The sequence below is a fragment of the Myodes glareolus genome, chromosome 23 (genome assembly GCF_982192425.1).
Source record: "Myodes glareolus chromosome 23, mMyoGla1.1, whole genome shotgun sequence".
NCBI classification, from domain to species: Eukaryota; Metazoa; Chordata; class Mammalia; order Rodentia; family Cricetidae; genus Myodes; species Myodes glareolus.
The window spans coordinates 13,602,125-13,616,625 of NC_142048.1; the positions used below are offsets into that span (position 1 = coordinate 13,602,125).

The 14,501-nt window shown below is 41.2% G+C and overlaps 1 protein-coding gene across 5 annotated transcripts in view; it reads left to right on the forward strand.

The window, feature by feature from the left end:
- Nucleotides 1–14,501, forward strand: part of Palld (palladin, cytoskeletal associated protein) — a 374,662-nt gene that overhangs the window by 152,094 nt on the left and 208,067 nt on the right. For all 5 annotated transcript variants that reach the window (XM_087900784.1, XM_087900785.1, XM_087900787.1 and 2 more), the window contains one exon: nt 9,796–9,974. In XM_087900784.1, the coding sequence (XP_087756910.1) occupies nt 9,796–9,974 (179 nt within the window). The remainder of the gene's footprint in view (nt 1–9,795; nt 9,975–14,501) is intronic.

Below are 14,501 nucleotides of genomic sequence, written 5' to 3' on the forward strand. Positions count from 1 at the left end.
GACGCCTGCCATATTTCCCTCCTAGAGAGATTGCAGGCTGGCCCAGTTCCAGCTCTAGAAAGTCCCAGAGTGGAAATAGATGCTTAGTTTTTGTTGAATCCAGTGTTTTGTAAATTGCTCTGGCTGGAGAACTTTCCAGCATTGTCTGTTAAGCTGTAGCAAAACCAGTTTCTTGGGGCCCAGTGGAGGACACACTAGTCAAATTCATTGCTCAGGATTCACAAGATATTAACGTCCACCCCCAAACTGGAGAACCACAGGATCACAGTAGCCTGAGTGACTCCATAGGCCAGACACGGTAAGAACCAAGGCTGCAAACTCCCATACCAGGTCCTATCTACTGTGCCACCGGTGTGGAAAATATTAGGAGCACTCTAAGAATTTTTAACAGCTTCTGGCAGCATAAATATTTGGTGTAGATTTAACTTGAGTATTTTTATAGTTGTTTTGGAAGGACAGCAACAAAATAACTCTGTGTTCATAATCTACAGCCACAAAACTGTCACTCATGGGCAAAACAAAATAAAATCCTTCTCCAAGTTTAATCTTATCTCAGTGGTTCAATCCTATTGTCCTCTTTTTGTTGCTGTTTGTTTGTTTGTTTGTTTTGTTTTGTTTTCAGTTTTTCTTTTTCCCCCTAAGGAGATAAAGTGAATATTGAAAAAAAGAATGGCCAGCCATGACTTTTTAGGTTTATAATCTATCTTATCTGATTTTCCTAGGCCTTGAATTTCAAAAAGCCAGTTTGTTTATTGGTCCCTTTTGGATGGTCAGGTTAAAGTACATCTGTTGACCACATAGATTTAGCTATTGGCCTTCAAGCTAAGCAATCATGAAATTATAGCCATAGTAAATTTAAACAAGAACTCATTTCAGCCCGGTCAGCCCATAAATCCACATGACAGAATAAACAGGGTACATCTTGTGGTTAATATGAGCACATGTGAAAAATTAAGAAATCTTTGGTGACAAGACAAAAATTACTCCATAAAAATTAATTGGTGTTTAACTGAGGCTGTACAAAATGCAGAGCTGACAGATGGCAATGGTCTAACAGTGAGTTCAGGCACAAACAAAGCTCATGCAGGGCCTAGCTTGCTTTTTGATTCTGTGGGTCTCCTGTTCATGGCCGAGCCCTACCGTTCCCGAAGGTGAATGGGCCACCTGGAAATCATAAGCTGAACTGGTTATGATTTCCTGCGTCTTTCTGAGGTTTCCCTTCTTCTTATTTTCATTATAGTGATGATGGAGAAGTGGTTGTTTTAGTTTTCTACAGACCTGGGCTTCAACAAAGCAGGTGGAGTTAGGGAGAGCGCAGCGCAAGGGCTCGACTTGCTCCCTGAGGTTAGCGTCGGCACACCTTGGAAGAGAAATTATTTCAGGAGCCAATGAAGTCGCAAAGAAAGAGAATTTAAGAAAAAAAAAAGCAAGAGAGACATCTTTTCCAAATAACGTTCCTTTCCCACGAACCCAAAGAAAGTGATGCAGATGAAAACATACAATCTCAACTGTTTTCAGACGGTTTTATTCAGTACACATCTTCTTGTTTCCATTAACTGGTTTCTTTGATTTACCACTTTGTTTAGCAACATTGGAGAGCATTAGTTAAGATTCGCTAGTGAAGCTTTTTGCCTTTTATAAATCAAATTTGTTTCATCTTAAAAGCCACGTGTTTAAAATGTGGCACACAAAATATTTCTGAGATGCGTAGTTGTGGTTCCATAAAATAAAAATGGTCAGAAGAAATGGCCGCTCGTAAAATAGATATTTCTTGCTAAATGGTATAGCAATAGAATGGGATTACCCATCAACTCATAGCCAAGTGATGCGGTATACGAGTGTTTAAAGCATAAACCATTGGAGGTTAGAACCGGGAAGTGTCTATTCGCTTCATTGGTGTGTTTGCTGGTTCCTCTCATTTTATCAGTTGGTTTATCCTCATGAAAGTCCATCTTCCAAGCTCTGTTTAGAAACATCTGAGTGTTCTGAGCATTTGCTCCAACATGACACTTTGAGCCCCAGCGCCAGTTGCCAGAGCAAAAGGAAGACTATTTAGGGAGGTAAATGTTTAAATTGTCTTCTCCACCCAAGAATGGAGGAGGCGAGCGGTTTTCAAGGACAGCCTCCTGCTCAGAAGCAGCTGCAGCCCCCTGACTTTATTCCGCCTCTCACCCTCTCTGACCTTTACCTGAGCACAAGCCCAGAGTGCAGAAAGATAGTCTTGAATTCACAGAAAATCAGTTGTCCCCTAAACCTCGCTTTGCAATACAGAAAGTAAATAATGAAACAAGGAACTGTTCTATGTAAAACATCTTCTTAGATTTCAGTCCAACCTCTTCTTGCTGCTGCCATCATCCATCATATGAACCTTAGATGTTTGGCATAATCACATTTTTAGGTTAGAATGTGTGGAAGATCCTAGGTACCAAGGGACATTGTGCAGCAAAAAGAACCATATACATAAAAACTTCACTCAAAACCTAGCACAGAATAGAATAAATATTGAGTACACTTCCTATAAACCTTTAATACTGCAGTTCTTCTTCTTCCTATGGTCTACGTTCCCTTGTGACTAACAGAGAGCATTGTGAATTGTGTCTCCATTATCCTCTCTTCAGAAAGTTGGTCTTGACCAAAGCCCTCTCTCCAAAGCAGGTTTTTTAATCTGTAAGTATCAATCCATAACCATTTTTTGGAAAGATTTTTGAAGGTGTCTGTGTGTCCTTACAACCTAGAAGGAACACAAACTCCTTAGATGCTGCGTTTTGTTTGTTTGTTTGTTTTATGTCTTTAGCTGTCATTCCCACCCATTGGCCTTTAGGCAGGTTAATTGATACCAGTGTTCCCGGGCATTTCTCAATGGAAGTGCAGGTAAATAGGCCTCTCCGTGAACAAATAAAGAGTTGGCGGACAAACTACTGAATAAATGAATGACCACGACTATAGGCCTTAACCCTAAACATTTTATTTCATTATATTTTATATAATGAAAAATTATTCTCACATCCTGTGCATGGCCTTGGAGTCCGACAATGCCTCACCAGGTTAGCTCGTACATCCACACCCCTTCATTCTTTTGTTGGGGGATTTAGCACCTAATCTAATCTCTCAAGGTTGGCTTCTTCAGCTCTCTTGGGCTCTCTACTGTGCACCAGCTGGGTCAGAGCTTAGAAAGTTGAAATCAGGAAACTTTGTTAACACATGTTTATATCCAGGGTCGAAAACTTAATGAAAGGTGGAGATAAGAGCACTGAAGGAAATGGAGATTATCTATATTTAATTGTCCATGATCCTCCTTCTCATTACTGTAGATAAACAAGAGTCACTTGTATCTAACAACACAACCACAATGACTTCACAAGGTTGTTGTGAGACTAGCGTAAGGTCGTACATGCAATGTTCCTACCTGCAGTGAGGTCTCACATGCAAAGCACACAATGTGTAATAGTCATTTGACATATATTCACTTTTCCCCGTAATTTGATTATATTACTTTTAAATATGCTCATTTAAAAATAACTATATCACCGGTTTGCTGCAACTACATGATTTCACTTGTATATTTTAATGATTTTTCTTTATATAAAAAAATTCAAAGTGTGGCCAAGCATGTTGGAGGCATCTGTAACCTCAGAAACAAGGAGCCTGAGACCAGCCTGGGCTACCAACAAAACTGTCTCAAAAGCAAAGTAGGTGCTTCCGAGGGTAAACGTGCCTGGTGCGCAACCATGAGGGCTCGAGTTTGAATCTGTGCACTTGTCTGAAAAGCTGGCACAGCATAATGCAGCTGTGAGACCCATGCTGTGGCCATGGAGACAGACATATCCACAAAGCTCATTGGCCAACCAGTCTAGCCAATCAGCGTGCTACAGATTGAGCGAGAGACGCTGCCTCAAAATCTAAAGAGCTGTAGGGAAGATACTCAATGTAAACCTCCAGCTGATATAAGCAGACATTTGCACAAGAACAAGGACATATATGAACACATGTACCACATACACAAGAAAAGAATTTGTGGGCTGAAGAGAAATTCTGAGTGTGGTTGAAGCTGGCAATGCCAAGACTCTAGTTTTCCAATGTGCCTTCTAGTATGTTACTCACTAGATAAATGAACTCTTAGAATTCAAGTTTGGAAGAAGAAAAAAGTTGACTCTTGGTTAGCTGCATGTTTCCATCCGGCTCCCCTCTCTCCCAGTCCCCCATGTTGGCCTTACCTCATCATGAACAGAATGGGCTTTGAAGATCCAAAGGAATGGGAGGCCATGCTCTCTAGAATGAGACCACGCTTAGGATGGAAGGCATGTGTCACTCTAAGCTTTGACTTCATGTGCTTTGTAGTCTGCCCAAACAGCTTTGCTGAGGGTTCTGATCCCTTACATCATACTGATTGATTAGTGATGTCTGCCAAAGAACGGGGCAGGGGGTGGGGTAGCAGTGTCACTGCCGCAGCCGTGCCTTTCAAGGTAGTTTACTATGCCAGCGTTGGTTTCCTTAAACTCCTCTAGCAATGAGAGTTCAGTGTGGGAGAAAACTTAGGAGGTCAGCATTTGGTCAACAGACCCGGCTTTCACCTCCTCTGTACATACGGAATGTGCTGAGTCCTTGCCAGGAAGCTGTTAGAATTATGACTTTGTGCAAACTTAACTAAACAAACATGGCTATAGCACACATCCCATCTAATGTGGGTTGTCAGGACGTCAAAAATCAAAGGTTCTTTTAGCTCAGCAAAGAAGGTCATTTACGTCTGCTACTAGCTACATGAAGCCTGGACAAGGCTGGTCTCCTTTCCCGATGCACGCATGCACGCACTAACTACATTGTTTTAAGTTTATGCTTGTAAAGTACACTTCAGCTTGACTTGGTCAGAGTGCATGAACTTCTTGGCATAAACATTCTAAAGCAAAATCTAGGACATTGGTATGATTTAAACTATCCGTTCAGGCCTTTCAACTTTTATACACTTGTTTTATTAATGCACCGGTGATGGTCTCAGTTTTGAAATGTCAGCCATTGTGAGGCCAACCAGCCAGGAACTTATAGCGGTTAGAAGGTAGTTTATTACTAGGGAGGCTGAGGTAGGAGATCTCCTGGTTAAAGGCTAGGCAGGACAGTATATTGAGACCCTATAGGAAAGAACTGAGAAGGGAGAGGGGGAAGGAGGAGATCATTTATACTTATAGTTCACAAAAGGAGGACACAACACCATGTCACAGGAAGGAGAACCAAGTCAACTCCAAGGCCAAAGAGGACAGAGAATCTGTGGGTAGAAGCCACTGTGACAGTTTCTTTAGTAAGGATGGAAATCAGTGGCAGGATGAGTCAGTGGGTTCCTAGAAACAGGGTCCTTCCCTACTTTTCAGTGAAAGCCCCATGGAAAGGTGACTGGAACAGGTGCTCTTGGTTGGCTCATTTGCATATTAAAGGCAAGCTTGCAGACCAGTTTCAGATCTCTAGGTACTGGCTAACCCTAGGAAGGACAGTCTCTCCAGATGCCATAGCAACAGAAGTACAGAAAATAAAAGTTGTGTATAATACACTCCGCACACTGAATACTCTGCTGATAAAGCCCAGTGAAAATGTTTAAAAGACCAAGTCATAAACTCAGAAGAAACTTGAATTTAATATAATAGGAAGACACAGGAATAACTGATTTCAATATGAGTGTGAGGGATGACACGTGCCTGCGGCATCAGCACTTGGGAAGCAGAAAGGGGAAGATCAGGAGTTCAGGGCCAACCTTAGAATGTACTGAGTTGAGAGAGTAAGTTGAGGTCAGCCTGGACTACAAAAGAGCTTGTCTCAAAGATCTCACCCCCTAAAAAATAGTGTGTATGTGTGTGTGTGTGTATGTATGTGTGTGTGTGCATGTGCATGTCTGTGTTTGTGTGTAATATTGCATGCCTTTAATATTAAATACTAAGTACAATAGTCTTGATGAACACAAGGTATTAAGTCTATTATGTGGCAAAGAAAGCACCTATCTGGCTTTGACATCTTTGACATATGAACTGTCTTCTCTTTAAGGTATATTTCAGGTATTGTGCATTATGCTTGTCAGATTTTTTTCTTTTAATCTTACACTTATCATTATTACCTTATAATTAGTTTTTTAAAAATACAAGCTCTGTGTAGTAGGGTGAGCAGGCTGCTTGTTCTTCCCGGCCACCCGGCTAGCTTAAGCCCCGAAATAATCACACAGAAACTGTATTCATTTAAACACTGCCTGACCTGCCTCTTATTGGCTAACTCTCACATCTTGATTCAACTCATTTCCAATAATCTGTATGTCACCACGAGGTTATGGCTTAGCAGGAAAGATTCAGTATGTCTGACCTGGCAGTTCCATGGTGGTTCTCCCTGGCTCTGCTTTCTTTCTCCTAGAATTCAGTTCTGTCTTCTCAGCCTACCTAAGTTCTGCCCTATCAAAAGGCCAAGACAATTTCTTTATTCAACCAATGAAAGCAACACATAGAGAGAAGGACCTCCTACACCAGTTCTGTGAAATTAATATTCTAGAAAATCATCCTATAATATGCATATGGGCTTTTAGTAGGTATTAATGAGAATCCTATGGTCTGTTATATTTAGGAAATGCTAGATCAGACAACATTATAGAGGATTTTTCTGCAGGCCTTCTCAGAGCATTTGACAAGAAACACGGATAGCAAATCTCAAAGGCTGAGTGAGTACAGAGTAATGTGTGACCCATGACTATGCTGGACACTGTAGATCAACAAGAAATTGTTCTAATTTCATTTAATTTTGCAGTCAAGAAGGAGTTCATGTAAGAAAGGTGGATAAGAATTGGGAGGGAAAAGAAATTAATCCAGGCATAGTGACTTAGTCCTGTAATCCTGGCACACTCGGGAGGCTGAAGCAGGAGGATCATTCTAAGTTCCAGGTCAGCCTGAGTTATTTATTAAGTGAGACCTTATGTAAAAAAAATAATCAGAGAGAGGGAACAAAGAGGGCATAAGGCCAAAATATGTTATAATGCATTCTGAAAGTACACATTATACATATTATGAAATTACCATGTAGTATGCAATTATCCCAATAAAATCCATTATTTTGTACTAATAAAAACATAGTCCATTTTCTAGCTAGAGAAATGAGATATAAATACATTAAATTTTGGAGAATGATAGAAGAAAATAATACAGAAGATATAAAAACATAGGAGTAAGTGGGGCTGCAGAGATGTCTCTGTGGTTTGGAGCATTTGGTCCTCTTACAGTAGACAATTCCCTGCTGTACATGGTGCCTTACAACCATTCATGACCCCAGTTCCAGGGGATCTGACCCCCTCTTATGGCCACCACATGTACCAAACATGCGTGTGTACACGTAAAGACATGCAGGCAAAGCACTCATATGTATAAAATAAAAGAAACTTTTCAAAAGTAGTTGTGATCAATTGTCAAATAACTGAAGTGATAGTCAAAGGTTTGAAGGACGGATGGGAAGAGCAGAACCGTGAATGTGCCCCCTTGCAAGAGACCTGAGAGGTGAAGTCCAGTGGCTTTAGGATGGAGAATCAGGGCAAGGTTCTTAGATCCAGACTTAAAGGTGCGTTCACGTGGAAGCACTCAGAGACGCTCAGTGATGGTAGACTTAGGAAGAGGGTCAGGATTCTGTGTGTCTAACAAACTCCCAGGTAGTGCTGCGGCAGCTGCCCCCAGGTCTACAGTATGAGAAACTAAAATCAGGCACCAGTGGACATTTCCTAGAAAGTAAAGAATGAGAGTTTCAGCACTGGACAGTCAAGTGTGACTCCTTCCTGACTCCACTGGCATATAACAGTCACAGCCACAAGGAAATATATGATTGGATGAAAAATTAAAGATTGACTGAAAAGTTTTAGGTTATTGTCATTTTCAGTATCTTCTTCTGATGTTCCCTCTCAGCCAGTTCTAAAGTGGGAAAGGTAAGATTTGCTGGCAGCCATGTTAAAACAGGTTTGCAGGCTCTCACTTGCAGCGTTAGAGGGTGAGATTCTGCATACACACTCGTGTAGCTGTCAAAGGCCTCCCATGGATATCATCATCGTCTTCTTAAAGATCCCCTACCTTCCCATTTTTCCTTTTCCCTTAATGTTGTGTTTATTTCTTTTTTCCTGGAAGCCAAAACCAACTAACGCCAGAACCAACTAATGCCAGAAAAGACAGGCAAACTCCACAATTAGTTTCAGAGTTTATCAAACATGGTTCCACGCTTTTCTCATAAACAACACTTAAAAGTTGCATGTTCAGTGAAGGCTTTGTCTGTTAAGCAAGCCTCTGAGGGTTGTTTTTTTTTTTTGTCACAAGAATTAATGCAAAGGACCAAAAAAGAAATCCGAAGAAGGGAAGGTGTGGGTAAAAATGGTTGGAGAGTAACCTTGAGGGCTGTGTAGCAGGTAGTGAGCCCCTAGAATATTGGACAGAAACAGAAGTTTATCATAAAACAAAACAATAGAAAATAAAACTAAGGGGAAAGTCACTAGGAAGCCATCAATAACAGACCCAAGGTTCAAGAAGTGACCAGTGGAAGAAATTCAGGAGAATTATTAGTCTGATGACAGACATGTAATTTACCATTGATCAGAAAGAGAACTAGCGTGATCAATGAAAGCCAACACCACACTTAGTGCTTGTAGGTAGCAAGCTGGACTACGACTGTAAAAGGAGAGAATGAAGGGGATGTGACATAGCTTTAGCCTGGATGAATCTCTAAGACTTCATGCAGACAAGAACAATCACACAGTGCCCCAGAATTAAGAAAGACTGCCCCAAAATGATGTGAGCCTCACTACATAGAACAGTGCATGGTGTAGGTTCATTCTGTTCTATTTTTAAATTCTGCTCTGTAAGTAGCAGCATGTGGCTTTTAGTATGGCTTCTGGATTGGCATTCTGAGAATCTGCAAGGCCTTTGCTTCACTGACTTTGTTTTCAAATTAAATATGGACCTGCACCCCGTAACTCCAGATAAAATAATTAGTCCCCAGTCTTGTCTTATTTTCACAAAAGGATGTGAAGCCCAGAGAATTTTATAGACTATCAGACTCAGAGCAAATTTCTTAGTGTTATTAAGAGCTGAACTGAAAACATGCTTCCAGAATCTCCTGGCTTCTTAGCTTAAACAAGCATGTTTCCGTGGTTCTTAAGAATACGTCACACTAGCAGGTTTGAGGGAAAGGTGTTTGCAATCAGCCACAGCCTCCTGCCGCACCATCTTGGCCTAGAAAGGAAAGTATCAACTAGCAAGAATGAATTACAGCTCGCTTCTCTTTCTCTCTCCATCGTAGAGAGCAAAACCGCCAGCTTGAAACTACTGTGAAAATCAGGAGTATGAACGCATTCGATCCTGGGCTGCTCAGTGCTCAGAAGTCTTGCTGGTCAATTCACATTGCTTTAATGACCATATTTCCTAAGCATTGCCAATAGTTTAAACATCAAGTTTATATTCCTTTTATGCTCTTCCTTAGATAAGAGTAATAGGTAAAATTGTAATGATCATGGAAGTCCTACATTATAAAACATGTTATAAGACACTTTGGGTTTTAGTTCCTTAAGATTATAATCAAAACAGTCTTTACAAGTTCAACAAGGTCACTTATTTTAAGGTTACTATAATGTGCAAGATGCTTGACAAAGAACATCTTCGTGGGGTAGGTGTGTCTAGTCATTAATTTCACGGTCTAGGTTTACCGAGCAAACATCTTCCGGCATAGCATGAGCCTTGCTTCGTTAGCACGCAGCCTCTGCCTTATTCTGTGCCTCACCCATCCTGCTGTCGTCTGTTTGTCCTGCAGATGGTTCTGTGAAGGGAAGGAACTGTTCAACAGTCCTGACATTCAGATCCACGGCGACGGCGCGGAGCTACACACCTTAGTCATTGCTGAAGCCTTTGAGGACGACACAGGTCGCTACTCGTGTCTGGCTACAAACCCCAGCGGCTCAGACACCACATCTGCAGAGGTGTTCATTGAAGGCAAGTGGGGTGTGGTGGGGGGAAATGGGAGTGGTCTTCTGGCTGTCCTCCAGACATCCCTGCAGTCCCGTGGATGTAATTTTCCAGAGCAAACAGCGCTGTGGTGGTGTGGGTCAAACCAAACCTCATTTCTCCTGAACAGTTCTTGAATTACATTTCATTCTCACTTGACTGGTTCTGACACCTAGGCAGGCATCCGTTAGTTCCTTTTCCTCTCTGCCACATTTAACTTGAATTTATTTACAATATAAAGAACCCAATTTAGTTCTTCTCTCCTCAAGTAAATGAAGTATGAAAATGTAATTGAAACACTGTATCATCCAAAGTTATAAAAGATTTAGGAAGTTATTTACTCATGGGAATTAGAAGTGATGAGTTTTTTGAAATGTTTTCATTTTTTTTACTAACTTTGAGCACTGTGTTGTTGTTTTTGTTTGTTTTTTGTTTTTTTGTTTTTGTTAGGGCTCCCTTATTTCCACTAATTAACTAAGAACTTGAATGGGTTGGTGCAGATGGTTTCAAAAGCTGATGCTGTAAGAGCAGTTTGAGAGAATGGAATAATTCTATTGTCCAGTCATTGATCTTTTTTAAAAATAAAACCAAGCCTTGTGAAATTGGAAAACTTGATTACCAAAATATTATAGTTTAAATAATATTTTTGGATCAGTACCAATAGTTCTAAATAATTGGAAGTGTTTTAAGCACCACACTTCTCAGATTGCCTTTAAATCTACAATTTCATGGCTATCCCATAAATCAGATGCTTCTTAAAATAATAGCTACAATCTCAAACAAGCATGGAAATACTTGAAGCCTCTACTACGTTGATCTTCAGTTTTCAGCTATTTTTGTCTAATTACATTATACTTCTTCATAGCTAAAGCTAAAGAAAATAAGATCTGAACTTTTGTCCAGAGCTCCTTCAAGAACCAGCAAAAGAGTTTAAAAAGCAACAGTAAGGCTGACTAAAAACTGGTACCTTTGCTTTTGAAAGGACTTTCCACTTCGCATGAGTGTTTACAGGGACCTCTAGCAACTTGTCCTCTTAATAAAAGCAAACATTGTGTGAGTGATGCCTATGACCTGTATGACACTTGTGAAGCACGCACGCACACACACACACACATGCACGCAGATAAATTTCTTTAAGCTTCACTGTCCGTTCTTGGAGGCATTTCTCCGATTTTCCATTTTACAAATGAGAAACAGACCTAGAAATGTTGAGAGGGTTCCTCCAATTTAAAGTGCCTGATCTTAGCCACGCCACTGTACTGGTAAATATTTAAAAGTGCTTCCATGGTGAAAATTTGATGACAAAGAGAATTCTTCTTTCATAATGAATTATTAGCAAGTGTCACTAACGGACGGGCAGTATAGTGAACTTCTCTTGGCATTTTCAAGCACAGCGAGAAGACTGAAAGAAACCTGCTTGCAGGTTCTGATCTCTGTTTGTTCCAAACTCCTTAAAATGCAATGTCTCGTTTCCTTGGAGACTTGCTAGAAATAAATTGGATTTTTTTTCCTATGTGCAATTTTCCCAGGATACTCACTAACCTCTCTGGTCACCAGTTTTTGTGCATTTAGATAGTGTGTGACCTTGGATGGATTAAGGGAGGATAAGGGAGCTGGGTGAAACAAGGTAAGAAGCCAGTAAGATTCATCTTCCTAAGATAAACTACTACAGAAATTGACTAACACTGACTTGTTAATTGAGGATAAATATTAAAGTTTTAAGTGAAATTTTCAGTATATATGTATCCCTGAGAAGAATGACATGAGATAGGAGCCAAGCTCAGACACATTCTTAGTCTCACTCAGAGTCCAAGGAAGAAATGTTTGCCTTCACTAATTCCAGCACTGATTACATGCAGGCCTTGCTAATACCACACACACAAGGAGCTGCTAGAGGTCTACCAGAAGTAGAGAAGTTGTGGCATTTTTAATATCAACAAAATCTTTCCATGAATATTTCAAAACCTATTAGCTGGAAATTGTCATATCCCACTGGTCGGGCCCACAGGACAGCAGAGTAGGTAGGTAGGTTCACTTGCTGCCAAGCCTGACAATATGATTTTGAACCCATATAGCAGAAGAGAAGGGAAACCCAAGAGTTTTCCCTCAACCTCCACACACGTGCTATGGCATATGTGCTGTGAAGGGTATGCATGAACACATGAATAGTAATAGCAATATCAACAACAGAATAGTAAAATTATGGGTTGATAGTTGAGGAAACAAATTGAAGAGACTAAATAATGATCATGTGTATGTGTGTGTGTGTGTGTATGCGCACACGTGTGCATATGTGCACCCATGCTCACCTGTGAGTCAGATTCAAACCCAAGCAATCTGCCTCTTCTTCGCTGCTCCAGAAAAAAAAAATGAAGAAGAAATTCTTATTATCCCTGGGGCTGCTATGATCCCTGCCTGGCTCTGCTTTCACAGAATTTTCAGGACAAAGTACTTTTGTTGGCCGTCCTCACTTGTATGTTTAATAACTGCTATGAAACAGGTACTGGTCCCAACCTGAAGTTCACAATAATGAACACATAGGTATTCTGAAGCTCACACTCAAGAAGGAGGAGGAGAAGGAAGGAAGGAAAGAAGGAAGGAAGGAAGGAAGGAAGGAAGGAAGGAAGGAAGGAAGGAGGGAAGGAAGGAAAGGAGAAAGGGAGGGAAGGAGGGAGGATAGAAGATAAGAAGGAAAGATGGAAGAAAGGAAGAAGGCAGAACAAGAACTAAAAGAATGAGGAGATGAGGAGAAGAAGAATAAGAAGGACCCAAGAAAGTCCTCAAAACTCCAAGACTATGAAGGAAATAAGAATAAGTGATAGCATGGCTGGGTGAAAAGCCACTCTGGAGAGGTGACATTTGACCTAAAGCCAGAAGAGAAGAGCAGAAAAAACTGGGGAAAGGTCCAGGGAGAGGGAACAAAGATCCTGGGTGGGACAACCTGAAGGACAGAAGGACCCAAGGGAAATCCAAGACAGCTGGACATCATCAGCCAGGTGATGGGGACAATTGTGACTTAGAGGGGCAAGAGTTTGCTTTAGCTCAACATTCCAGGTGTCAGCCCATTATTTTCAGAAAGTCAAAGTAGCCAGAACTTGAAGCAAATAAGCACATGACATCATAGTCAAAAGCAGAGAGAAATGAATGTTTGCAAGCTTTTTATTGTTTAATTTGCTCATTACACATTGGCAGTCTAAGATCCCCTGGCCAGGGAATAGTGCCACCCACAGTGGGCTAGGTCTTGCCACATCTATTAGCATAATCAAGACAATACCCAACAGACCTGTCTTCCCGCCCACTGTCTGCAAGACGATATATTGTATCAGTTTGACAGTTCAAACTAGCCATCACCTGAGGAGAAGGAAGTCCCTTCCGGAAAGAGGGACTTGTCAGCAGTGTCCATTCTGCTGAGAAGTCAGATGAGGTCCAGGAGCAAGCCACTGCCTTTAGCAATGCTGGGCATGATTGGTGATTGTAACAAGAGGCACCTGGGGACAGGGTGTCAAGTGTTGAAATGAATTGGAAAAGTTTGCCACCTATGGAATCTGTAGCAAATATTAGGTGGTCGTTCCAGAAGTTTTGCCAAGTTACCAGCAGAAACACTGTCAGTATCTATCCGGAAAGGGGTAACAGGACATAGAGGACACTTTGTTGGCAGTCTGTTTACAGGCAGGAGTTACAGGAATATGTTCATATGCCATAGAAACGACACAGTAGGGGGAGAATTAGATTATGCAGAAGAGAGAGCGAGTAAGATATAAAGTCTTTAAGTGGGAGGAGAATGTGGCTCCCATGTGTGCAGGATGGGGAAAGAGATGCCCTCGTGGGCTAGAAAGGAAAGGAATAACTCAAGAATATGTAAATAGGAAAAATAAACAGCATGTGAAATCAATCCATCCCAACTTTCCGCCACTCCCTCCTTTTGCCGTTGTAAAATGAATTGGTGTAGCTTTAAGAACTCTGAAGAAGGCAAGGTGGTGGCTCTTAACATGGGATGAAGGAAACTGGATTGAACTAGACCTTGTGGGAATGACGAATGTGGATCTGGAGGAGAGGACAGGAAGTCAGCGTTGAAGACAGGGAGGTTGGGCAAGAATGCAGAAGACAGACGTGAGGGAGCAGGTACTGCCTGACATTGGTCTCCACTCACTCAGTGCTAAGTAACCAGGTTGCTATGATTTGGAAGTAAGCCAGAATGTTGCATGGGCAAGTCTTCCTTCTGCTCCTCCAAAGTCAGGCCCAAATGCCAGACCACTGTGGTGCGCCAATGTCTGACATCAAATGGATTTCCAGGCACATATTCCTTCTGCTAGATTTGAAAATTTATGAAGAGAACATGAAAAAGCCTAAGAATACATTAGGCTGTTCTTCATATTATATATTATTTTTATTAAATTTTTTCATTGATACTACATACCAACCACAGTTACCCCTCCCTCCTCTCTTTCAGTTCCCTCCCCCACCTCTTGTCTTCCTCCATCCACTCCTCCTCCCTTCAGAAAGGGACAGGACTCC